Source organism: Rhinoraja longicauda, chromosome 26 (genome assembly GCF_053455715.1).
Source record: "Rhinoraja longicauda isolate Sanriku21f chromosome 26, sRhiLon1.1, whole genome shotgun sequence".
Classification (NCBI taxonomy): Eukaryota; Metazoa; Chordata; class Chondrichthyes; order Rajiformes; family Arhynchobatidae; genus Rhinoraja; species Rhinoraja longicauda.
In genome coordinates this window covers 1,660,456-1,686,277 of record NC_135978.1, presented here as the reverse complement: position 1 = coordinate 1,686,277, position 25,822 = coordinate 1,660,456, and the positions used below count along the sequence as shown (strand labels likewise).

The window sequence follows — 25,822 nt, the reverse complement described above, 5'->3', positions numbered from 1 at the left end:
GAAGGGTGGAGCCCAGATATTCTGTGTTGTTTACATGAAGAATATTGGTATGGCGATATGGCAAAAACATCCTGCTCTTTTATAGAATATTTTACATTTGCTGAATAAGTTTTATCTCAAAAGATTTAAATTCCAATCATTCGGTCTGCCTCCATTATTGTACTTATGTCTATAACGGTGATTGAATGCACAATTGATCTTGCAGATATAAATGCTTGCTGTTCAGCTAAACTTGACATCCATTGAGCCCTAGAATGTGAAGTAGTTGAATTGATCCTTTAGAAAAGCCAAGGTAGACACAAAATGCTGGAGTAACTCAGCGGGCTAGGCAGCATCTTGGTAGAGATTAAGGAATGGGTGACATTTCAGGTCGAGACCCTTCAGACTGAAGCAACGTGTACAGCGTTCTCTAACCAGTCTGAAGAAAGGTCTTGACCCGAAACATTACCCATTCCTTCTCTCCAGAGATGCTGCCTGTCCCGCTGTGTCTATCTTCGGTTTAAACTAGCATCTGCAGTTCCTTCCTACACAATGTGTACAGAGGTTTGGTTAGGCCCAGCTGGAGCACGGCTTGTTGTTGCCGCACCAGGGGAAGGATGTGATGGCAAGATCAAGGTGAGGGTGCGGAGGGGATTTATCAGAGTGGAACAATAAAGTAAATAAAATTATAAGAGGCATAGATATGGTGAACAATAAGAATTATTTTCCCATGGTGGAAATGTCAAAGACTGGAGGTCATGGCTTTAAGCTGAGAGGGATAAACTTTAAAGGAGATGTGTGGGGCAGAGAGTGGTGTCTGGGTAGTGGTGGAGACAGGGAATAAACGTTCCTCTTCAATTGTGGATGATCTGCCATGATCACAATGAATGGCGGTGCTGGCTTGAAGGGCCAAATGGCCTCCTGCACCTATTTTCTATGTTTTCTAATTGCAAATCTATTCTAAAAGCAGGTTTGTCAGTGTGGAGAATGTCAGAATCTCCAGCGATGGTAATACAAACTCATTAATCTTGCAGTAAAGATGCTCAGTCGTTGAGCAGCCAAAATGAGTGTATTCTGCTGCTTAAGATGATGAACGTTTCATTGTGAGGATGGCGAGTGTAAAGAGGCAGTGTGGGGGGGGGGGGGGGGGGTGGGGGTGGAAGAGACAGAGGTCGGTAGGTGATTGGTAGAACAAGGAGGGGTGAAGGATGATGATTAGATGGAGCCAAGTGGGGGATGGGTGAGTGGTGTCGGAAGGAACTGCAGAAGCTGGTTTAAATCGAAGATAAGCACAAAAAGCTGGAGTAACTCAGCGGGACAGGCAGCATCTCTGGAGAAAAGGAATGGGTGATGTTTCGGTCGAGACCCTTCTTGAGTGGTGTTGGGAGGGCACCAGTAAACTGCTGCCATTATGAAGCAACTTTGAAGAAACAAAAGACCTTCAGGTCGCTGGAAGGCCATATGCAGGCAGCTGAGGTTCATTTAACTTGGCATCATGTTTGGCACAGACTTTGTTGGCCGAAAGACTAGTTCCTGTGATGTTCTCTCCCTTGTGACATTAAGCAGAATATGTCTGCCTGGGTGGGAGTTGGGTCAATATTTTCCTTGGGATGGCAAACAGGATTTCGCAAGTGGTTTAATGCTTTTTCAAAGTCATGTTTGGAGTAACAGCAACTTGTGTACCACCTCTGAATGTTCATCAGATACGTTTGAAGCTTTGTAGAAAGTGAGAAGTATTGCAGTAGCTTCCATATAACACCTAAGGGCTTGAATGTTTTGTGTCACAAAGCAGAGTAAAACATTTTTCTGAAAATAATTAAATTTGCAATTGTTAATGTGTTAATTTTGATAATATGATGAATGCTCTTACTGTGTAGCTCACTATTTTGGATAAATATTAATTTCAGCATTGTGGATATTATAGTAGGGGAGATTAGTTAAAGCTATTCCTTGAAATGAAAGTGAATTACATGCTTCAGAAAATCTTGGTCTTGACCTTTTGCTTTTTAATGTGTAACTAGTAGTTACTGTATATCAAGTGAGATTTAAGGTTTTCTTCAATATGAAGTGATTTTACTAAAAAGTGTTTCATTAATGTCAGTGCTTGAAGTTGCATTTGGAATTTTAAAAGTGAATTTTATTTTCTAATTTATAACAGCATTTCTAGATAAAGTGCATCCTTGCAGTCTCTTTTATTGGGAGTGATGTGGTGCAAGTGAAAGGAAAACTCATTTATCAATGTCATGCATCTCTAAGATTAGTTTCTATTGGGTTTGTCTTTGTTCTTGAGTAAAGCTTCCTCTATCGTAGGGAAGTCTATTAGTTTCCAGTGCCACTAGATATGAAAGGTAACCCAGGCAAAACGTATTTAATCGTTAAATTAACTTTGCTGTGTTTTGATCGCTTTGTACTGTGAATATTGACGGCATTCCTTTGGTCTGCTGTACTGTTTATGACCACATATTTTATGCATTGGCTTTTTTCAAGTCACAATGGCAGGGGTTACACGTTTTTCTAAAAAAGAATATTGTGGGGAATGCCTATATGATTGAAGTTTAACTCTGATAATGGAAGGATGTATGCATAAACAATTCATTTATGCCAATTGATGAGTTAGTTGTAAATATCTTCAATGATACTGGAAAGTCGGCCGTTTGACATTTGGAACTACTGCCAAATAAGAATAACAGCAGCTTTGAACTAAGCTCCACTTGGATGCTTGCTAGTCTTCCCAAACTTCCTCGGCATGTAGTTTGAAGCCATTACTCAGTTCTGGTCTCCAAATGGAGATCTGATTGGACTGACTAATGTCACAAACAAGGTCAATTTCAGCACATCCTTTAGTAAATTGCCGGTGAGATTGAATGTTTTCTTCAGCTTTCTGCTTGTTTCACATTTCTGTGTGGTATTAATTCCTGTCTTGGACTGCTCTGCATACATTAAAACTCTACATTAAGTCTGTAGCAACTTTCCTTTCATTTTAAAATTGAGAGCAATCCCATTCCATTCAATGTGGATCTTACTCCCCTTGGCTGGGATTGTGGGTGAAATAGGCTAACTTTTCCGTGAACCCTTTCATGCATCTATGCATTTTTTAGAACAATATTTGGCAAAGTTGGACCACCTACCCCAAAATGGAAAAGTCAAACTCCTTGCCAAAAATTCCCAAATGGCAAGCAACTGCAGGGACTGCAATCCTGAGCAAAACACAAAGCGCTAACTCAGCGGGTCAGGCGGCATCTTTGGAGGACATAGATAGTCCATGTTTTGGGTTGGGATGGGTTCCGAAGGGTCCCAACCTGAAACATCACCTACACATATCCTCCAGAGATGCTGCTTGACCCGCTGAGTTACTCCAGCACTCTGTGTTTTACCAAGAATTACCGCTATGGACTCATTTGACAGCGGAGCTAGTCACACATACATTGCAAAATAATTAGAATGCAGGGAGTAGGTGTTAGTTTGAATTTTCTATTGTCACCATAGACTGATGTGATGGGGATTGCTGACATCAATATTCTATGGAAAAGTGCAAAATTTGCACTATATTTTAGAGCAAACAAACATCTGCTGAACCATCATTATTCTGGTCAGTGTTCTGAAGGTTTGGTAGTTGATGCACTTGGAATTGTATTAACAGCAATGCTGCCTTATCAGTTTCCTAGAAAAGTAATGTTTGAAAGGGTTCAATTATTGTATCAGAAATGTATCAAGAGTTTATTTCATTATTACTATTCCTAGGACAAATTGTCTTCGAGAGACAAGACTGTTCACCACTGTGATGGAAATACAGTTTGAATACTGTAGAACTAAATATAATTAGCCTGCTCTTGATGGGCACAGAATATACCAGTGAACGTACTAAATGATGAGATTTGAAATGCAAGTCGACCTGGTTGCATGTAAATTGCCAATACAGTTTGAACTAGTTAAATGGGACATGATAAATGGGGGACTGCTTTTTATAGACTGTTCCCATGTACAAGTTACTAAAATAACAAGGAGTGAAACCGTTTACTTCAGAGTGTCTGGAACATTTGTGCCCAGAGCAATGTCCTAGTTGTCTGGCCTCTGCAACATTAGCTCGAATTTTCTTGTATTTCTTGGTGATGAAAATCCAGTAATAGGAATCTTGTGATTTTCAGCAGCTGGCAATAAATGCTTTTATTCATCATTTATCTGATACATCATTTGACAAAGCAAACATCAAATTTGACACAAAAATGCTGGAGTAACGGCAGCATCTGTGGAGAGAAGGAATGGGTGACGTTTCAGGTCAAGACCCTTCTTCAGACTGATGTAAGGGTAGTTGGCGGGACAGAGATAGAATGTCGTTGGAGACAGTAAGACTGGTGGGAGAACTGGGAAGGGGGAGGGATAGAGGGAAAGCAAGGGCAATTTGAATTTAGAGAAGTCATTGTTCATACCGCTGGGGTGTAAACTACCCAAGTGAAATAAGTGGTGCTGGTACTCCAATTTGTGCGGCCCTCACTCTGACAATAGAGAAGGCCCAGGACAAATGTGAAATACTCTTTAACCTACCACTGTGAAATTTTCCAGTTTGAGAAAAATGATTCAAATCTATACTCCGTCAGGTATTTGTAATCTGTTAAATTTGCTTTTTTGTGCTTTAAGATATCCTTTCAAATCTTCGATTTAATGTTGTCTTTTTTTAGATTCCCCTCCAAATGTTACATCCACTCCCTCTTGTCCGTCTAATCTGTTGCTGTTGTGTCTACAGATGCATGTAATAATTTTTGCACGTAAGCAAGTAAATAATCTGACTAAGCATTGCCAGGCAAATTTACCAATATCTTGCACTTTACTCAAGTCCAGGTGTCGTACAGTTAACTGTTCAATCACAGGAGTCTCTTGTCACGTTCTGTTGTGTTCTGGCACAAAAGTCTGCATTGTGCAATCTGGCTATTTTTTGTTACCTTTATTTTTATATTTATTTTCCCCCCTTTTCCATATTCATATGAAGTGTGGCCAAGTGTAGCATTCCTGTGATTACTGAAATTATCTTTTGAATACATTTTAATTATATTCGACTTTAGAGATACAGGACCTTCGGCCAACCAGCGCCAACCAGCAATCTTATCCTACACACTGGGCACAATTTAGATTTTATCGAAGCTAATTAACCTACAAACCTGTACGTGGAGTGTTGGCGGAAACCCGAGCACCTGGAAAAACCCATGTGGTCACAGGGAGAACATACCAACTACACACAGATAGCACCTGTAGTCAGAATTTGAACCTAGGTCTCTGGCACTATAAGGCAGCAGTTCTCACCTAGCCCACAGCTAACAATGGCCTGTTTCCTTTATCATCGTTACTTTTTTGCATATCTTTCATTCATTTGTTCTAACTCTCTCTACATTACTGTCTGTTTCTCTCGTTTCCCTTCCCCCTGATTCTCAGTCCGAAGAAGGGTCTCGATCCAAAAGGTCACCTATTTTCTCCAGAGTTGCTGTCTGACCCGCTGAGTTACTCCAGCCTTTTGTGTCTACGGTTTAAACTAGTATCTGCAGTTCTTTCCTACTCATTCTGCATTGGTTTTGAGGGCTCTGTGGTGACTAATGAGGCCAAAGTGGCAACGGCAGCCCCTACCACAGGAAGGGCAAGAGGTGCCAGTGTGACTGGGAGGGAGGGTAATGAGGAAATGTTCCCTTTCATGGTTCGCAAGGTTTCTGTGTACTCCCTGCGCACGGCCTCCAGACACATGGTACACCTGCATCTGTATGTGTGTCACTAGCTGGACCTCCCCAGTCTGTCTTTCCTACATCTGCAGCATCTGTGTTCTTAGAAATATCATTTTATCCTGATTTTCTGCAGAGTCCAGATTTCCTGAAATTGTGGTTAATCAAATTAAACCTAGCAGGGTGACCACTTCCACAGTAATGCAAAACCCATGCTCACCCATGGATGGGCTATGTTCAGTTTGCCACTGCTCAGCAGAAACACATGTTTCCCTGCTGTTTATCACCATTTAGATTTGTGCTAAAAAGACAAGCACTTGATGAAATGGTAATCCATGTTCGCACATTGTGTTGCAATTAATAAAGTGTAACAAGCCTGGTAAGATCAAACCACACCAGGCCCAATACTGTATGGGTTTATATGAAACATGTTCTTTTAAATGTAGGGTCTCTAGATGTAGATGAATTTCTCTATATTCCTCTGCATTTTGTGCATTCCTGCTTTTTTTCTTCCCCCCCCCCCCCCCATATTTGTATGTCATTGCTTCTGGAAGACCAGTCTCCTAAAGAGTTTGAGAAATGTAATTCAGAAAGCTCAGGATATAATCCTGACCTGCTAGTATTTTAATTTTGCTGCCCAAAAATCCAAGTGGTTCCGTTCAATTCAGAGTTCAGACACGCAGAATGGAAACGTGCCCTTCGGCCCACCGGATCCATGTCAACCATCAGTCACCCATTCACACAAGTCCTATATTATCCCACCTTTGCACCAACTTCCTATATACGAGGAGCAATTTACAGCTGACAAATTAACCTACAAACCCTTTAGGTGTCTTTAGGATGTGGGAGGAAACTAGAGCACCCGGAGGAAACCCACGCGGTCACAGGGAGAATGTGCAAACTCCACATAGATAGTACCCGAGGTCAGAATCAAATCCCGGTCTCTGGTGCTGTGAGGTTGAAGCTACTTTGTCACCCAAATTGTGCTATTGTGTTTTACTGGGAGTGAGTTCAAGAGAACTCTTTAGGAAATGCATTTCCTATTGAGTAATTAGTTGGCCGTTCATATTCCTAGTGCAAAGATCAGGAAAAAGGATAGTTGAACGTCGAAATTCACACCTATAAGCTTATTGACAATTGCATTGTTTGAAATGTTTATAAAATTGTACATGGCTCCAGCTGTTTTCTCCAGTCGCACGATTAATTATTACAGAAATCTGTTCCAATGAAGCTGCTGGAATATGCTTTTTCCAGCTTTACATTTTGAAAAATCTTATATTTTTCATATGTACATTGAATTTATCATATTGTCATATTGCTTCTCTGGTCTGACCCATCCCAACCCTTTACTTACACCGCAGAAACTTATTCTGCAAACTATTAATTCAGCTCGGAAATCACCAGATAACTTTGGTGCACAAATTTAACAAATGCCTGCTTAGAAGAATGTGAGTAGAATGAATAAGGATGTGTTTCAGTGAGATTAAAGAGGCTGCTCTCATTTACTCATGAGTAGCACAATAAAGCTGAAAGCATCATTATGAAATTGTTAATAATGGCTGCCTTCAGAGAATTGGCTTTAACAAGCTGTTGTACAATGGCGATTATTTTTTTTAATATAAATGAAAGTGAAGATTGAATAGGTACACTTAATGCAATGAATTATCGTCTGGGAAAAGGCCCTTCGGCCCAACTTGCCCACACCGGCCAACATATCCCAGCTACGCTAGTCCCACCTGCCTGCGTTTGGTCCATATCCCTCCAAACCTGTGCTATCCATGTACCTGTCTAACTGTTTCTTAAACTTTGGGATAGTGTCTGTCTCAATTACCTCCTCTGGCAGCTTGTTCCATACACCCACCACCCTTTGTGTGGAAAACATTACTCCTCCGATTCCTATCAAATCTTTTTCCCTTCACCTTAAACCTATGTCCTCTGGTCCTTGATTCACCTACTGTTTAATTTAGAGATATAGCGCAGAAACAGGCCCTCTGGCCCACCAGGTCCGCGCCGACCAGCGATCCCCACAAATTAACACTAATCCTACACAAACTAGGGACAATTTTTTTTAACGCACCAAGCCAATTAGCCTACAGCCTGCACGTCTTTGGAGTGTGGGAGGAAACCGAACATCGCGGAGAAAACCCACGCGATCACGGGGAGAACGTACAAACTCCGTACAGACAGCACCCTTAGTTGGGATTGAACCCAGGTCTCTGGCGCTGTGAGGCAGCAACTCTACTGCTGCGCCATCGTACCGCCCTACTCTGGGCAAGAGACTCAATGTGTCTACCCGATCTATTCCTCTCATGATTTTATACACAATTAATTACAATTAAACTAATTCATTTAATTTAGTTTAGAGATACAGCATGGAAGTGGGTCCTTCGGCTTCACGGCAACATTCGGACACCTGTTCACACTCTAGGTCTATGTTATCCCACTTTCTCATCCACTCCTACATACGAGGGGCAATTTACAGAAGCCAATTAGCCGCACATCTTTGGGATGTGGGAGGAAACCAGAGCACCCGGAGGAAACCTATGCAGTCACAAGTGAGAACATGCAAGTTCCACAAGCCAGCACCCAAGGTCAGGATCAAACCTGCTGTGAGGCTGCATTGGTGCTTTGAGATGGACCACAAGAGTCTTATTTAGACATGGAAGATTCATAGTTATGTTCATCACTACCTAATCTGCATTCTTAGTTTTACATAGAAACATAGAAAATAGGTGCAGGAGGAGGCCATTCGGCCCTTCGAGCCAGCACCGCCATTCATTGTGATCATGGCTGATTGTCCACAATCAATAACCCGTGCCTGCCTTCTCCCCATATCCCTTGGTTCCACAAGCCCCTAGAGCTCTATCTAACTCTCTCTTAAATCCATCCAGTAATTTGGCGTCCACTGCCCTCTGTGGCAGAGAATTCCACAAATTCACAGCTCTCTGGGTGCAAAAGTTCCTTCTCGCCTCAGTTTTAAATGCCCCCCCCCCCCCCTTTATTCTAAGACTGTGGCCCCTGGTTCTGGACTCGCCCAACATTGGGAACATTTTTCCTGCATCTAGCTTGTCCAGTCCTTTTATAATTTTATATGTTTCTATAAGATCCCCTCTCATCCTTCTAAACTCCAGTGAATACAAGCCTAGTCTTTTCAATCTTTCTTTATATGACAGTCCCACCATCCCAGGGATCAATCTCGTGAACCTACGCTGCACTGCCTCAATTACAAGGATGTCCTTCCTCAAATTAGGTAAGGTAAACTGTTTGCAGACCTCCCAACCCTTCACGAGGTCAGGCGAGCGGCGAGCAGTGAGGCAAGGCGAGTACAGCCCGGCCTTGCCACTCGCCTCACCTCGTCGCTCGCCTGGCCTCGACTCGCCTTGTCGCTGGCCCGGCCTCGCCCCGCCTGGCCTCTCGCCGCTGGCCTCGCCTAGCCTCTCGCTTGCCCGGCCTCGCCGCTTGCCTAGCCTCGCTGCGGAGCGTGAGGCCCATTGATGTTGCGAGGGGTTGGTGGGGGGATTGGGGTGCGGGGGAGCGGGGCAGTGGAGTGAGAGGAAGGAGTGGGGGTCGGGGGATGGAGGAAGGGAGGAGGAGAGAGGGGGTGGGAGGGGAGTGGGGGAGGAGGGGTGGGGGAGTGGATTTGGGGGGAAAGGAGGGGAGGGGTGGGGGAGTAGTAAGGGGGAGTGGTGGGGAGAGGGGTGGGGATAGAGGGGGTTGGGGGGGACATGGACCGCTGTGATTTGCTGTTGAAGACCACAGGAGCAAGTATGTCTTCAATTTATTAGGTATGTGCAGTTTTTTAAATGAAACTCTTTCTTCATAACTTAGTCATAAATTTTATGACCATTGTTATTTATTCAATACCAAGAGAATTGGGATGTGTAAGGAAAAAGCAAAATAGAAAAAACAAAACAAAACAATTTTTTCTTTGTTGTAAAAAGTATTTCTGTTCAATAACCTTTCTATAATAGTAGAATATACTCATGATAGGCCTGACATTGTACATGTAGTCCAAGAACTACAGACTTTGAAATAATAGTTGTTTTGCACAGGTGAATGTAGCGCAACGCGTACGCGCATTTGGCGTGCATACTTTTTTTTGCTGAAAAGTTGCATTACGCGCCATATTATGAATTTTGAAGTAAAATTCTGAATATTGAACTTCAAAATTCTGAATTTGTAAAATCAAATGTTGGGAGGTCTGCTGTATGTACAACAAAATGAATTTGATAGAGAGATGGAATATGAACAATTCAGAAATGTTGCTGTTTTGAAAGTGCAGTTTTCTTGTTTGGTTCACTGCAACACAAGCTGTTCAATAAGTCAAATGTAAAGAGCAGCAGCATTTCTTCCAGAAGCATAGCCACCAATCATCTGCCTGTTTAAAACCCAAGGGCATCTTGACAGGGTTCAGCACAGTCTGTATTGAAAGCTGTGCCATTTAAGTTGAATTTATGAACTTCCCTTTCAGCATTTTCATACATGTGACTTTTCTTTTTAGGCAGTAAACAATGTTTTGACAACCCAAAATGCTGCAAATCAAAATGCTATCATGGCAGACATTGTTCTTATGATTGTTGTTCATATACTTTGTATAAATTATATTTAAATTCCTATATATTTGTTAGAAATGTGAACTGAAAAATTGCTATTCAGACAGTCTTTAGAAACAGCATTAAGATGAACTGATAGTCCAATATATATAATTGATAAATATTCCACAGAATTCAACTGCTGGTTTCCTGGTTGCAAGCTTCTTATTCCAAATTGATAAATGTAGCTGAAATTAAATTTCCTGTTGTTGTTCTGGTGGCATTGCAACCAGTCTGTGAACCAGCAGGATGTGTATCTGAATCATTATCCCAGCATCATAACTATTACAATAGCAGACATCCTGAGGCTATGTGGACACTAGCTTGCTGTATGGAATGCATTCTGAGTTTAAATGGGCAGTAGTTCACCAGTGTCTTCTTACACAAGCAAATCTATGCTCTCCCACTGTGGCCTGTTGGATTCCAAAGTAAATCTATAATTGACCTTGCACTGCCTGGTAATGTCCTAATTTGTCTATACATTGAGGGAATGCCTTGACCACATGTACGGCTGCTGGTCGGCAAGGTAGTGCAGTGGTAGAGTTGCTGCCTTACGGCGCCAGAGACCCGGGTTTGATTCTGACTACTCGAACTTTGTACGTTCTCCCCATGACACTCCAAATACGTACAGGTTTGTAGGCTAATTGACTTGGTATAATTGTAAATTGTCCTTGGTGTGTAGGATAGTGTTATTGTACAATTATTCTCAATTATAAGATTATTAAGGGATTGGACACGTTAGAGGCAGGAAACGTGTTCCCAATGTTGGGAGAGTCCAGAACCAGGGGCCACAGTTTAAGAATAAAGAGTAGGCTAGTTGGAACGGAGATGAGGAAAAACTTTTTCACTCAAGAGTTGTAAATCTGTGGAATTCTCTGCCTCAGAAGGCAGAGGAGGCCAATTCTTTGGATGCCTTCAAGGGAGAGTTAAATCGAGCTCTTAATGATAGCGGAGTCGCGGGTATGGGGAGAGGGCAGGAACGGGATACTGATTGTCGATGATCAGTCATGATCACATTGAATGGTGGTGCTGCCTCGAATGGCCTACTCCTGCACCAATTGTCTATTGTCTACAGGGTGATCGCTGGTCGGCATGGACCGAAGAGCCTGTTTCTGCACTGTATCTCTAAACTAAACTAATTAAAATTCAAGGTAGTGGCCTCTACCTCAAGATGGATTGGTAATCAACTTCACCTTTGTAGCCTTGGCTGTGACCTGTGAATAGTTGCAATTGCATGACTTCCATATTAGTAATCAAGTCTTGGATATTATCACATGCTTATTTTCTCTCTGTCTCCATATTCTTCAAATGGTTCGGCAAGTGTCCAGAATCAAATTCTTTCTTAATTTGTTCTGACAAGATTAAGAATTCATTTTCCAGACAATTCCATTGGAAGAAAGCAAACTAAATGCTAGCATTTATTCCAAGAGGGCTGGTATGTACACAAGAGGGCTTGTATGTAATGTACACAAGAGGTCTGGTATGTACACAAGAGGGCTGGTATGTACACAAGAGGGCTGGTATGTACACAAGAGGGCTGGTATGTACACAAGAGGGCTGGTATGTACACAAGAGGGATGGTATGTACACAAGAGGGCTGGTATGTACACAAGAGGGCTGGAATGTACACAAGAGGGCTGGTATGTACACAAGAGGGCTGGTATGTACACAAGAGGGCTGGTATGTACACAAGAGGGCTGGTATGTACACAAGAGGGCTGGTATATACACAAGAGGGCTGGTATGTACACAAGAGGGCTGGTATGTACACAAGAGGGCTGGTATGTACACAAGAGGGCTGGTATGTACACAAGAGGGCTGGTATGTACACAAGAGGGCTGGTATGTACACAAGAGGGCTGGTATGTAATGTACACAAGAGGGCTGGTATGTAATGTACACAAGAGGGCTGGTATGTAATGTACACAAGAGGGCTGGTATGTAATGTACACAAGAGGGCTGGTATGTAATGTACACAAGAGGGCTGGTATGTAATGTACACAAGAGGGCTGGTATGTAATGTACACAAGAGGGCTGGTATGTAATGTACACAAGAGGGCTGGTATGTACACAAGAGGGCTGGTATGTACACAAGAGGGCTGGTATGTACACAAGAGGGCTGGTATGTACACAAGAGGGCTGGTATGTACACAAGAGGGCTGGTATGTACACAAGAGGGCTGGTATGTACACAAGAGGGCTGGTATGTACACAAGAGGGCTGGTATGTACACAAGCGGGCTGGTATGTACACAAGCGGGCTGGTATGTACACAAGAGGGCTGGTATGTACACAAGAGGGCTGGTATGTACACAAGAGGGCTGGTATGTACACAAGAGGGCTGGTATGTACACAAGAGGGCTGGTATGTACACAAGAGGGCTGGTATGTACACAAGAGGGCTGGTATGTACACAAGCGGGCTGGTATGTACACAAGCGGGCTGGTATGTACACAAGCGGGCTGGTATGTACACAAGAGGGCTGGTATGTACACAAGAGGGCTGGTATGTACACAAGAGGGCTGGTATGTACACAAGAGGGCTGGTATATACACAAGAGGGCTGGTATGTACACAAACAGTGATGTCACTTTGAGACTCTATACGGTGCTGCATTTGGATTATTGTGAGCAATTTTGATCCAGAGGAGGTTTCGAAGAATGATTCCAGGAATGAGTAGGTTAACCTATGATGAGCGTTTGTCGGCACTGGGCCTGTACTCTCTAGAGTTTCGAAGAATGAAGGGGAACCTCATTGAAACATACAGAATGGTGAAAGGCTTGGATAGAGTGGATGTGGAGAGGATGTTTCCATTAGTGGGAGAGTCTAGAACTAGAGGGCATAGCCTCAGAATTAAAGGACATTCTTTTAGGAAGATGAGGAGAGATTCCTATGGTCAGAGGGTGGTGAATCTGGAATCCTTTGCTCTCGAAGGCTTTAATGGCCAAGTCAGTGGATTTTTTAAAGGCAGTGATAGATAGATTATTGATTAGTACGGGTGTCAGTGGTTATGGGGAGACGGCAGGAGAATGGGGTTAGGAGCGAGAAATAGGTCAGTCATGATTCAATGGCGGTGTAGACTTGATGTTCCAAATGGCCTAATTCTACTATTCCTTATGACTTTGCACTAGGCTTCAGAGAATTGGAACCATTTTAGTGCCATGAGGCATCAAGTAGAAGAAATTAATGTTTATAAATTATTACAGAATTCTTTGTCATTCTTCCTTCGAGGCAATTTTGTTTGTTGTGCAATGTCCTCTCAGCGCATTTGTCTTCAATGGTTAAACGTGTGAAATGGGGTGTGGTAGGCAGCTTATTGATTAACATGCAAGTGTGACCAAAACACTGCGATAAAGTCTGCATGTAGCTGCTGCTATTGTTACATGTTTTTTTTCACGTATTTTCTGAGGAGTGGAAGATGTCTCTGTGTGTGAATTACAGTAAAATGGAGCGGCCATTACACACTAAAAATCACCATCTAGAGACTAGAGGTCAGGAAGCCCGGTGTGACTGCAGCCCAGACTGTTGTGCATAGACTGGACTCGCACAAGTACACATACAGACACACTTGCTTGCATACTCGTTCTCCAAGCATAAACGCAATCACCTGGGAACATGCATAATCTTGTCCATACCCTCCTCACAGTTCTCTCACCTTGGAGACCCCACCTGCAGCATATCGAAGAGTGATGTCCATTCCAGTGGTCGGAAAATGGTTAGGAAGAAACTGCAGATGCTGGTTTACACCAAAGTAGAAACAAAATGCTGGAGTAACTCAGCAGGACAGGCATCATCTCTGGAGAGAAGGAATAGACGGAGATGCTGCCTGTCCCTCTGAGTTACTCCTGCATTTTGTGTCTATCTTCGGTTAGAAAACGGTTGATCTTTAAAGATGGTAAAAGTTCTCCATTAACCGACTTCCCCTTTATTAGGCTTGTTATGGTCTGAGCGCAATCTTTATTTATCAGAATCCAGTGGATACCAGGTTATTTAATATGGTGTTTGCAGAGTACTATGTTTACAGAACTGTTGTGCTGCTGCAAGGCCAAAATTCATTGTTGAATCTTGACAATGTAAGTTGTGATAAGTCAGAAGAACGACTAGTGTTTAGTTTTTCTTGCATGTCGATGCACCTTGCTTTGTTCCGTGTGGATTCCTTTGTTCAGAATATTGTGGAATGATTTAATTGTGTTTAAAATGGCAAATAGAATAGCGAACTCCCTTTTGGTGAAGGAATGCAGAACAAGGGGAATTTAATTTTAAAACTGTATTCAATCAGTTTTGTTTAGGGTGGGAGGGTTTATTCCTTTACTGAGAGTTAGAGAGCCCAGAGCTTGCTCCCTTCTAAAGAATGTGACTGGAGTGGACTGCAATTTATTGCTGTCCATTTTATGTTGGAGGAAAGGAATAAAAAGTGTCCAGTACAGATCACATTCCTTTTATTTTCAACCTATTCTAGGTCAGCCAGTTTTAGCAGTAAGAAAAAGATTGACCAAATTTTTTATTTTATCTTGACTCCTATTAATAATTTGACACAAGTGTCATTACTCTTGGGCACACTGTAAGAAATGTTGCCGTTGTTTGCTGCAGTTTATTTTGGAGAACACAAATATGTTTTGAAATGGTATATGTGGAAGTTTGCATTGTTGGAAGGAACTGAAACCTGGTGTCAGATCAAAGCTTGCAACTGTGCTTTGTAGTCAGTTACACTTTGTTGTGATTTAAATTTTGGAATTGACATCGCAACTTGATTAGTACGGGTGTCAGAGGTTATGGGGAGAAGGCAGGAGAATGGGGTAAGGAGGGAGAGATAGATCAGCCATGATTGAATGGCAGAGTAGTGTTGGGCCGAATGGCCTAATTCTACTCATTCCTTGTGACCATATAACTTTAGTTTGTCAAAGATTTCAAATGCTGCTTGTAATGCAATGTTGAAGTGTGGCACAGTGGCAGAGCTGGTGGAGCTGCTGCCTCACAGTGCTGGAGATTTGGGTTTGATTCTGATCTTGGGTGCTGTCTGTAAGGAGTTCTACAGTTTCCCATAGGTTTTCTCCAGATGCTCCGGTTTCTTCCCACATCCCAAAGACGTGCAGGTTTGTAGGTTAAATTGCCTCTGTAAACTTCCTCTATAATGTGTCGGGAGTGGATGAGAAAGTGGGATAACTAGTGTGAACGGGTGGTTGATGGTTGGCTTGGACTCAGTGGGCCGAAGCGCCTGTTTCCATGCTGTATCTCATAACTAAACTATAAGTTCATTGCTTGAAACCATTTGTAGAATATTGAACATCGGACAGTACAATACAGGAACAGGCTCTTCATCCCACAATGTCCCTGCTGTCCAAGTTAAACCAAACTCCTCTACCAGTACAGGATCCATAACCCTCCACGAATATCCCATTCAACAATCAACTTTTTTACAAAGGAACTATTGCAGTTCTATGTAGTTGGTTGGGAAATGGCATAGCATTTCTCTTGCCTACTGTCGTGATTGTGAAAGGTTTCATTTCTGGCATAGTCTGAAATGTGTTTCTCTGTTTTTAAATCTTGCTGGGAAGGCTCGAGTTGCAAGGGCAGCTGTATCAAGATTATCAGGATTGTTCTGATGTTCCTTTTTTTTGCTTAAACTCTAGTAAACGACTTGCAACTGATACCATTTACAAAACATTTTAGTGTCAGACAACATGGAAGCAGGCCCCTTGGCTCAACTTATCCATGCTGACCAACATGCCTCAATTAAGCTAGTTCCGTTTTTGGTCCACATCCCTCTAAAACTTAGACAAAGTGCTGGAATAACGTGGCGCAAGTCAGGCAGCCACTCTGGAGGACATGGATAGGTGATGTTTTGGGTTGGGACCTCTCTAAAGTTTTCCTTTCCATGTACCTGTTCGTATGTCCTCTGGCAGCTCATTCCATATACCCACCATCCTTTGAGGAAAAAGTTGCCCCTCAAGTTTGTCTCTTCTCACTTTAAAAAATGTAATATCATTGTTGCAAAAATTAAACTGTTCACCACCTGGCAACTTTGGCTTAAGTACTACATTTCAAATAATCTTTGACAATCACCTCGGCCGTGTACAGTTTTGCATTGTCCTGTCAATGGTTGTCATCGCTCCTACATTATCAGCTCAATAAATATTAATAATTTGCAAGAAGTGAACCTGCAGCTAAGTACGGCACTTCACAGGGTCACATTGCTGAAAAGCAGCACGGAATCCAAAAATGCTTACATTAACTATATACATTTAAACAGGCATACATTTGAGCACGTTATTCCAAAAATATAGTATATATAAAATTTTATTATGAAAATAAAGTTTGGTATTAAAGGAACAAGCACATTATTTCATAAAAACGTAAATCAAACATGCATTAAATGCAAGATACCTGTAATTATTTACTTGTTAATTCATTTTGTAGTTTAGTTTAGAGATACAGGGTGGAAACGGGCCCCTACGCTCACCGAATTCGCGTTGATCAGCGATCCCCGTACACTAACACTATCCTACACACACGAAGGACAATTTATGAATGAATATGAATAAATATGAATATAACTTTATTGGCGAGGGAAGGCGATCAACCTGAAGTCGTTGTGCACGTGGGCACGAATGACGTCGGGCGGAAGAGGAAGGAGGTGCTACAGCGGGAGTTTAGAGAGTTGGGAAAAACGCTGAGAAGTAGGACGTCGAAGGTGGTTATCTCTGGACTGCTACCGGTACCTCGTGCTGGTGAGGCCAGGAACAGAGAGATAGAGGGTATGAATTTATGGCTGAGGGACTGGTGCAGAGAGCAGGGATTTAGATTTCTGGACCACTGGGATCTCTTCTGGGCTAGGGGTGACTTGTACAAAAGGGACGGGTTGCATCTTAACAGCAGGGGGACAAACATTCTGGCAGGCAGGTTTGCTAGTGTGACACCTGTGGCTTTAAACTAAGTAGTGGGGGGGAGGGGTTAACAAATTGTGAATATGAAGATGAGGTAAAAGGGAATACAGGAGATATTGCAAAAGACTCTAGGAAGAATGGGAACAGAAGTTCCAGAGCGGAAAAGAAATTAAGGGCAGGGCCAATTGTGAACGATGTGAGAGGGGAGGTAAATACAGAAGTTAAAGTGTTGTACTTAAATGCGCGTAGTATAAAAAATAAAGTGGATGAGCTTGAGGCTCAGTTAGTCATGGGCAAGTATGATGTTGTAGGGATCACTGAGACATGGCTACAAGAGGACCAGGGCTGGGAACTGAATATTCAGGGGTACACAACGTATAGAAAAGACAGACAGGTGGGCAGAGGGGGTGGGGTTGCTCTGATGGTAAGGAATGATATTCATTCCCTTGCAAGGGGTGACATAGAATCAGGAGATGTTGAATCAGTATGGATAGAAATGAGAAATTGTAAGGGTAAAAAGACCCTAATGGGAGTTATCTATAGGCCCCCAAACAGTAGCCTCGACTTAGGGTGCAAGTTAAATCAGGAGATAAAATTGGCGTGTCAAAAATGTAATGCTACGGTGGTTATGGGAGATTTCAACATGCAGGTAGACTGGGAAAATCAGGTTGGAAATGGACCCCAGGAAAGAGAGTTTGTAGAGTGCCTTCGAGATGGATTCTTAGAACAGCTTGTACTGGAGCCTACCAGGGAGAAGGCAATTCTGGATTTAGTGTTGTGTAATGATCCTGATCTGGTAAGGGGACTAGAGGTAAAAGAGCCATTAGGAGGCAGTGATCACAACATGATAAGTTTTACTCTGCAAATGGAAAGGCAGAAGGGAAAATCGGAAGTGTCGGTATTGCAGTATAGCAAAGGGGATTACAGAGGCATGAGGCGGGAGCTGGCCAAAATTGATTGGAAGGAGGCCCTAGCAGGGAAGACGGTAGAACAGCAATGGCAGGTATTCCTGGGAATAATGCAGAGGTTGCAGGATCAATTTATTCCAAAGAGGTGGAAAGACTCTAAGGGGAGTAAGAGACACCTGTGGCTGACAAGGGAAGTCAGGGACAGCATAAAAATTAAGGAGAGGAAGTATAACATAGCAAAGAAGAGTGGGAAGACAGAGGATTGGGACTCTTTTAAAGAGCAACAAAAGTTAACTAAAAAGGCAATACGAGGAGAAAAGATGAGGTACGAGGGTAAACTAGCCAATAATATAAAGGAGGATAGCAAAAGTTTTTTTAGGTACGTGAAGAGGAAAAAAATAGTCAAGGCAAATGTGGGTCCCTTGAAGACAGAAGCAGGGGAATTTATTATGGGGAACAAAGAAATGGCAGACGAGTTAAACCGTTACTTTGGATCTGTCTTCACTGAGGAAGATACACACAATCTCCCAAATGTTCTAGGGGCTGGAGAACCTAGGGTGATGGAGGAACTGAAGGAAATCCACATTAGGCAGGAAATGGTTTTGGGTAGACTGATGGGACTGAAGGCTGATAAATCCCCAGGGCCTGATGGTCTGCATCCCAGAGTACTTAAGGAGGTGGCTCTAGAAATAGTGGAAGCATTGGAGATCATTTTTCAATGTTCTATAGATTCAGGATCAGTTCCTGTGGATTGGAGAATAGCAAATGTTATCCCACTTTTTAAGAAAGGAGGGAGAGAGAAAACGGGTAATTATAGACCAGTTAGTCTGACATCAGTGGTGGGGAAAATGCTGGAGTCAATTATAAAAGACGAAATTGCTGAGCATTTGGATAGCAGTAACGGGATCGTTCCGAGTCAGCATGGATTTACGAAGGGGAAATCATGCTTGACAAATCTACTGGAATTTTTTGAGGATGTAACTAGGAAAATTGACAAGGGAGAGTCAGTGGATGTGGTGTACCTCGACTTTCAGAAAGCCTTCGACAAGGTCCCACATAGGAGATTAGTGGGCAAAATTAGGGCACATGGTATTGGGGGTAGGGTACTGACATGGATAGAAAATTGGTTAACAGACAGAAAGCAAAGAGTGGGGATAAATGGGTCCCTTTCGGAATGGCAGGCAGTGACCAGTGGGGTACCGCAAGGTTCGGTGCTGGGACCCCAGCTATTTACGATATACATTAATGACTTAGACGAAGGGATTAAAAGTACCATTAGCAAATTTGCAGATGATACTAAGTTGGGGGGTAGTGTGAATTGTGAGGAAGATGCAATAAGGCTGCAGGGTGACCTGGACAGGTTGTGTGAGTGGGCGGATACATGGCAGATGCAGTTTAATGTAGATAAGTGTGAGGTTATTCACTTTGGAAGTAAGAATAGAAAGGCAGATTATTATCTGAATGGTGTCAAGTTAGGAGGAGGGGGAGTTCAACGAGATCTGGGTGTCCTAGTGCATCAGTCAATGAAAGGAAGCATGCAGGTTCAGCAGGCAGTGAAGAAAGCCAATGGAATGTTGGCCTTCGTAACAAGAGGAGTTGAGTATAGGAGCAAAGAGGTCCTTCTACAGTTGTACCGGGCCCTGGTGAGACCGCACCTGGAGTACTGTGTGCAGTTTTGGTCTCCAAATTTGAGGAAGGATATTCTTGCTATGGAGGGCGTGCAGCGTAGGTTCACTAGATTAATTCCCGGAATGGCGGGACTGTCGTATGTTGAAAGGCTGGAGCGATTGGGCTTGTATACACTGGAATTTAGAAGGATGAGGGGGGATCTTATTGAAACATATAAGATAATTAGGGGATTGGACACATTAGAGGCAGATAACATGTTCCCAATGTTGGGTGAGTCCAGAACAAGGGGCCACAGTTTGAGAATAAGGGGTAGGCCATTTAGAACGGAGATGAGGAAGAACTTTTTCAGTCAGAGGGTGGTGAAGGTGTGGAATTCTCTGCCTCAGAAGGCAGTGGAGGCCAGTTCGTTGGATGCTTTCAAGAGAGAGCTGGATAGAGCTCTTAAGGATAGCGGAGTGAGGGGGTATGGGGAGAAGGCAGGAACGGGGTACTGATTGATAGTGATCAGCCATGATCGCATTGAATGGCGGTGCTGGCTCGAAGGGCTGAATGGCCTACTCCTGCACCTATTGTCTATTGTCTATTGTCTATTGGCATTCAAAACTATAAACCAGACGAGTGCATATTTGAATGAAATTCCGTTGCATCTGGCTCACAATGTAACACCGATTAATAAAAAACATGAAAAAAATAAATAATAATTCACACATAAAAATAATGGCAGCGGGTTATTGTGAATTCAAGAGTCTGATGGCTCGGGGGAAGAAGCTGTTGCACAACCTGGCTGTTCTGCTCCGTGTGCTGCAGTACCTTTGACCAGAGGGCAGCAGGGTGAACAGTCCATGATGGAGATGGGTGGGGTCTTTAATGATGCTTTTGGCCTTGGTCAAGCTGCATTTGTGTGCAACGTCCTGGATGGAAGGAAGTGAAGTCCCCATGATTTTCTCAGCCGTCCTCACCACTCTCTGCACGGACTTCCAGTCTGAGGCTTTGCAGTCCGCCAACCAGACAGAGATGCAGCTGGTCAGTATGCTCTCTATGGTGCCACTGTAGAAAGTGGTGAGGATGGGAGATGTGTGCTCTTCTCATCCAGCGCAGAAAGTGCTGGGCTCTCTTGACTAGAGATGCAGTGTTTAGGGATTTTTTACCAAAGTCAATTAACCTACAAACCTGTATGTCTTTGGAGTGTGGGAGGAAACCGGAGCACCCGGAGAAAACCCACGCGGTTGCAGGTGGAATGTACAAACTCCGTACAGACAGCACCTGTAGTCAGGATCGAACTCGGGTCTCTGGTGTTGTAAGGCAGCAACTCTACTGCTGTGCCACTGCCGCCCATGTTTCCAATCACCATTTATAATGCTCTCTCTCTGTACAGTTTTTGATGATATTCCTGAATGTAGTATCTTGAGACAACACTGTACAAAATAAGTTATTGTTAGAACGCTCAAAAAAAAAGTTGCAGTGGGCTGAATTTGTTCTGGTATTAATAATTTGACCCCAATGATCTTTTTCTCCACAGTATAAACGAGAGCTTCTTGACTGTAAAAGGTGCGGCGTTATTCTTACCTCGAGGAAATGGCTCGACCGCATCTCGAATCAATCATCGGCGCAATAAACATGCAGGTGAGGACATTGGTTACTCTTGTCTCTTGGGTGGAATTGTAGTGAAGCTGAATTTTAAAATAAATGCAGGAAGATGAATGTAACTCATCAAAGCTGATGCACAATTTGTGCTGTCTCTTGTAATCGTGACAACCCTTTGGCGTTATGGGGTCCATGTCGGCTTTCTGAAAGTGATCTCATTGACTGCATCCCCTTCTCCCTATTGCCCTGCAACCCTCTACAACTTGCACTCTCACATGCCCATTGAATTCCCCTCTAGTTCCTTTATCTTTCAGATTCCTTTATCTTTGGTTTGGGAATAGCTCCATCCAAGACCGCAAGAAATTGCAGAGAATTGTAGACATAGCCCAGACCATCACAAACCATCCCCCCTTCCATTGACTCCATTTATACCTCAGCAAGGTCATTATCAAGGAGAGTCTCACCCCGGTCACTCCCTCTCCCATCAGGCTAGAGGTACAGTGTGAAAACACATACCTCCAGATTCGGGAACTATTTCTTCCCAGCTGTTATCAGGCCACTGTGTTATCTCACCAACTAGAGAGTGGTCCTGACCTCCCATCTACCTCATTGGAGACCCTCAGACTATCTTTATCTTTATCTTGCGCTAAACATTATTCCCGTTATCCTGTATCTGACCACTATGGACAGCGGGATTGTAATCATGTGTAGTCTTTCAGCTTGCTGTGCCTTACACATGACAATAAACTAAACTGCACTAAACAAAAATCCATTAAGCAGTTACTTACAGCAGCCAATTAACCTAGAAGCACATTTTTGGAACATGGGAGCAAAGGAAAGCATCTGGAGGAATGCTTACATTACCCGACGTGGTAAAGTAAATTGTATGCAAACTCTGCATACGCACAGAACCAGAGATCAGGGTTGGACTTGGGTCTCTGGAGCTGTGAGGCAGCAGCACAAGCTGCTATGTCATGTTACTGCAAAGAAACCTCGGTCATTTTGTCCTGTTACACTGTGCTGTACAATTGCACATGCTTTCATAGAAGCTTTGTGTTCCTCAATTTAGAAGAAATTCTTCTTGGCAACGGGCCCTTTGGCCCAGCTTGCCCACGCTGCCCAATCCATGCCCCTTCTACACTAGTCCCACCAGCCTGAGTTTGGCCCATATCCCTCTACACCAATTCTATTCCTGTTCCTGCTAAATGTTTCTTAAACCTTGTGATAATACCTGTCTCAACTACCTCCTCCAGCAGCTCGTCCCATACATCCCCCCCTCTTACTTTAAACCTATGTCCTCTGGTTCTCTGTTCCCCTATTCTGGGCAAAATACTGTATGCATTCATCGTATCTATTTTCCCTCATGATTTTATACACCTCAATAAGATCACCCCTCATCCTCCTGTACTCCAAGGAATAAAGTCCTAGCCTGCTCAACCTCCCCCTATAGCTCAGGCCCTCGAGACCTGACAACATCCTTGTAAATCTTCTCTGCACCCTTTCCAGCTTAACTATATATTTCCTGTAATAGCATAATCAAAACAACATAAAATTCTAAATGTGGCCTCACCAATGTAAGGTAACACAAGGCCAGGATTTAATAAATGTAATTTAATTAATTAGGATTTATAAACTTCATCATGTTGAGACGACTATTTGTAAAGTTGTTTTGAGTTGATTACAAGCAAAGCCATGTTTCCCGAGTTTCAAAAAGGGAAGTGAACATATACTTCTGCTTATGTGGGTAAGAACAGCGTGAGAATTTTGTTTTCGGTATAAATACTGTACTAATGATTTTGCAAAATATTTTATCTGATTTGGTCATCTCCCATATTTTATCAAAAGTGGTCATCACATCTATTGCAACACATAGATTGGACCAAGTTTTTTCCTTTGAAAGGATTTTGATAATTTCATGTTAACTTCTGTTCATTTCAAAGCTGTATGCCGCAGAACTACGTCTTGAGAATTCACTTCAAAATATGGTGACGCAAGAGACTGCAGATGCTAGAATCCTGAGCAAAAAACAGTATGCTAGAGAAACTCAGTGGTTCAGCCAACATCTGTGAAGGGAATAGACAAACCCGATGGTTCTGTGATGTACATCATTGAATGTGACAACTTGCCCAATCTTCACATCATATTTTATCAGCAGTATTTTAAGACTTTAGAGATACAGCATGGAAACAAGTTCTTTGGCCCACCAAGTCCATGCGGATCAGTAATCCCCATGCACTAGCACTATCCTACACACTAGGGACAATTAACCTCCAAACCTGTATGTCTTTGGCGTGTGGGAAGAAACTGCCCCCCCCTGAGAAACCCTACGCAGTCATGGGGAGAACGTACAAACTGTACAGACAGCACCCGCAGTCAGGATGGAACCCCGGTCGGTCTCTGGCGCTGTGAGGCAGCAGCTCTATCGCTGCGCCACTATGCAGCCTCAAAGTCTACCATTGTTTTGACAGAATTTTTATTTCTCCATATTATTTACTTTGCTTTTCATGCAGTTTTAGACTTCACGTGTCAGTGTAGAATAAGAGCAGTTTATGTCATATCCATAATCACTAGTTTACTACCATTTGTATCCAAGTGTTATTTCTTTGCATTGTTTAGAATGGGGTTCAGAAGAATATTTCCCTTTATTTCAATGCTTTAAACAACATCAACATTTCTGGGCCAAACTGTTTTCTTTTACCAAGTGTTTATAAAAGCAATGGAAAAGTGCAGCAGTAATTTATAACTTGCGGCAGGTTGCAATTCAGCTGAAGACTTCTAGTTCCTTCAGTTTATTTTTAACATATTTTAAATGTTACTATTTTAATTACTATTTTACAAAATCCTTTTAACTATAAACTGCTGAAGCAGTAAATAATTTCTCATCTTTGTCAGAATGGATCTGTTGAAGCAACAACATTCAATAAAATATAACCTGGTTGCATTAATGACTTTTAAACCAGTTATTTAAGGCTTTGTTGTTGCCATTTCACAAATCCCACTCTTAGAATCTAGCTTGGTTTTGTGATGATTTATTTTTCTTTGCTATTTTGTGTTGGCAGAGGTATTGTAAGTACTGACAGCAAGGCTGGAGTTATGCACCTCTGAGGATAATCATTTGTTAGTTTTCTGATCTATGCTGACATTTCACCATCGATATGTAACCTTTACTTCCATGATAATGTAAAATCTAGATTCACCCAACGTAGCAGCAGAAATCTAGCTGCCCAGCGCTGTTCCTTTATAAACCACCAATACTTGTTGGGGGATAGAGTGTGGCCATTCTGTCAGGCTCATACCGATTTCAAATCGGTAATCCTGTAAGTCCCATTCCCACGTAATTTAATTAATCTCCCAGCACATGTTTTGGATGTGGGAGGAAACAGGAACCGGCAGTGTAAACGCACGCAGTCAAGGAGAAATTGGGCACGGGTGGCACGGTTTTGCAGCGGTAGAGTCACTGCCTTACAGCGCTTGCAGGGCCGGAGACCTGGGTTCCACCCCGACTATGGGCGCCGCCTGTACGGAGTTTGTACGTTCTCCCCGTGACCGCGTGGGTTTCCCCCCCACACTCCAAAGACATACAGGTATGTAGGTTAATTGGCTTGGTGTATGTGTAAATTGTCCCTAGTGTGTATAGGATAGTGTTAATGTGCAGGGATCGCTGGTCGGCGCGGACTCGGTGGGCCGATGGGCCTGTTTCCGCGCTGTATCTCTAAACTAAACTAGACTACACAAGCAGCAGCGGAGATCAGGATTGATCCAGATTACAGGAGGGCTGCTGTGCCACTCTTCCCCCCCCCCCCCCCCCCCCCCCCCCCCCGGGTGTATCTATGGATTTGGAGGAGCTTTGACTGATTAGTCTCATTATTTTATTTTAAGATTCATCAATAAATGAAATTTGTAGGCCTCGTTTAATTGTCTTTAATATGACCTGAATTTTTTTCTTTGGACTATTTAGTTTGGTGACATTGTTTTATTGTTTTAGATTTATGTTCAGTAAGTTTTATATTAACATTTATTATAAAAGATTGAAAAAACACACTAACATTGTGGCATCCAAGTTTTTATAAATATCTGTTGGTAACATGTATACATGGTATTTACATTCACAGCTTCCACTGCAAGTAAATGTAGAGACATATCTGTTATAAATTTGGTTATTTTGCAATTTTATGGATTATTTTTAAATGTTAGAAATGAGGATTGATTTATGTCAGTGCAGAGTCAATTATCCTTTCATGTCGTCTATATTGTTACACATGATAGTAAGTGATGATGGCCAGTAGAGCAAGTGTACCATATTAACACTGAAATGCCACCCATCTTCATATGTAAACATCTACACCATGGGGCAAGTGCCAAAGTGTTCCAGTGGCCAGATAGAAAACAACACAGCTATTTACAAAATTCAGTACTTAGTGATATTTCTCTAATTCAACTTTTTCTTAAAATAAAATTAGGTGATCTCCAACAGCACCTGCAGGCAATGTTCACACTTCTTAGACCTGAAGACAACATTCGACTGGTGAGTTATCCCTGTGTTTGCAGAC

General features: G+C 42.6%; 1 protein-coding gene across 3 annotated transcripts in view; it reads left to right on the top strand.

Moving 5' to 3' along the window:
• The window catches only part of ssh2b (slingshot protein phosphatase 2b), a 137,220-nt gene that overhangs the window by 63,773 nt on the left and 47,625 nt on the right, over positions 1 to 25,822 (top strand). For 2 of the 3 annotated variants that reach the window (XM_078422612.1, XM_078422611.1), the window contains 2 exons: positions 21,208 to 21,311; positions 25,733 to 25,797. In XM_078422612.1, coding sequence (XP_078278738.1) covers positions 21,208 to 21,311; positions 25,733 to 25,797 — 169 coding nt within the window. Of the gene's footprint in view, positions 1 to 21,207; positions 21,312 to 25,732; positions 25,798 to 25,822 lie in introns of those variants that run through there. The other variant, XM_078422613.1, reaches the window with a different exon arrangement.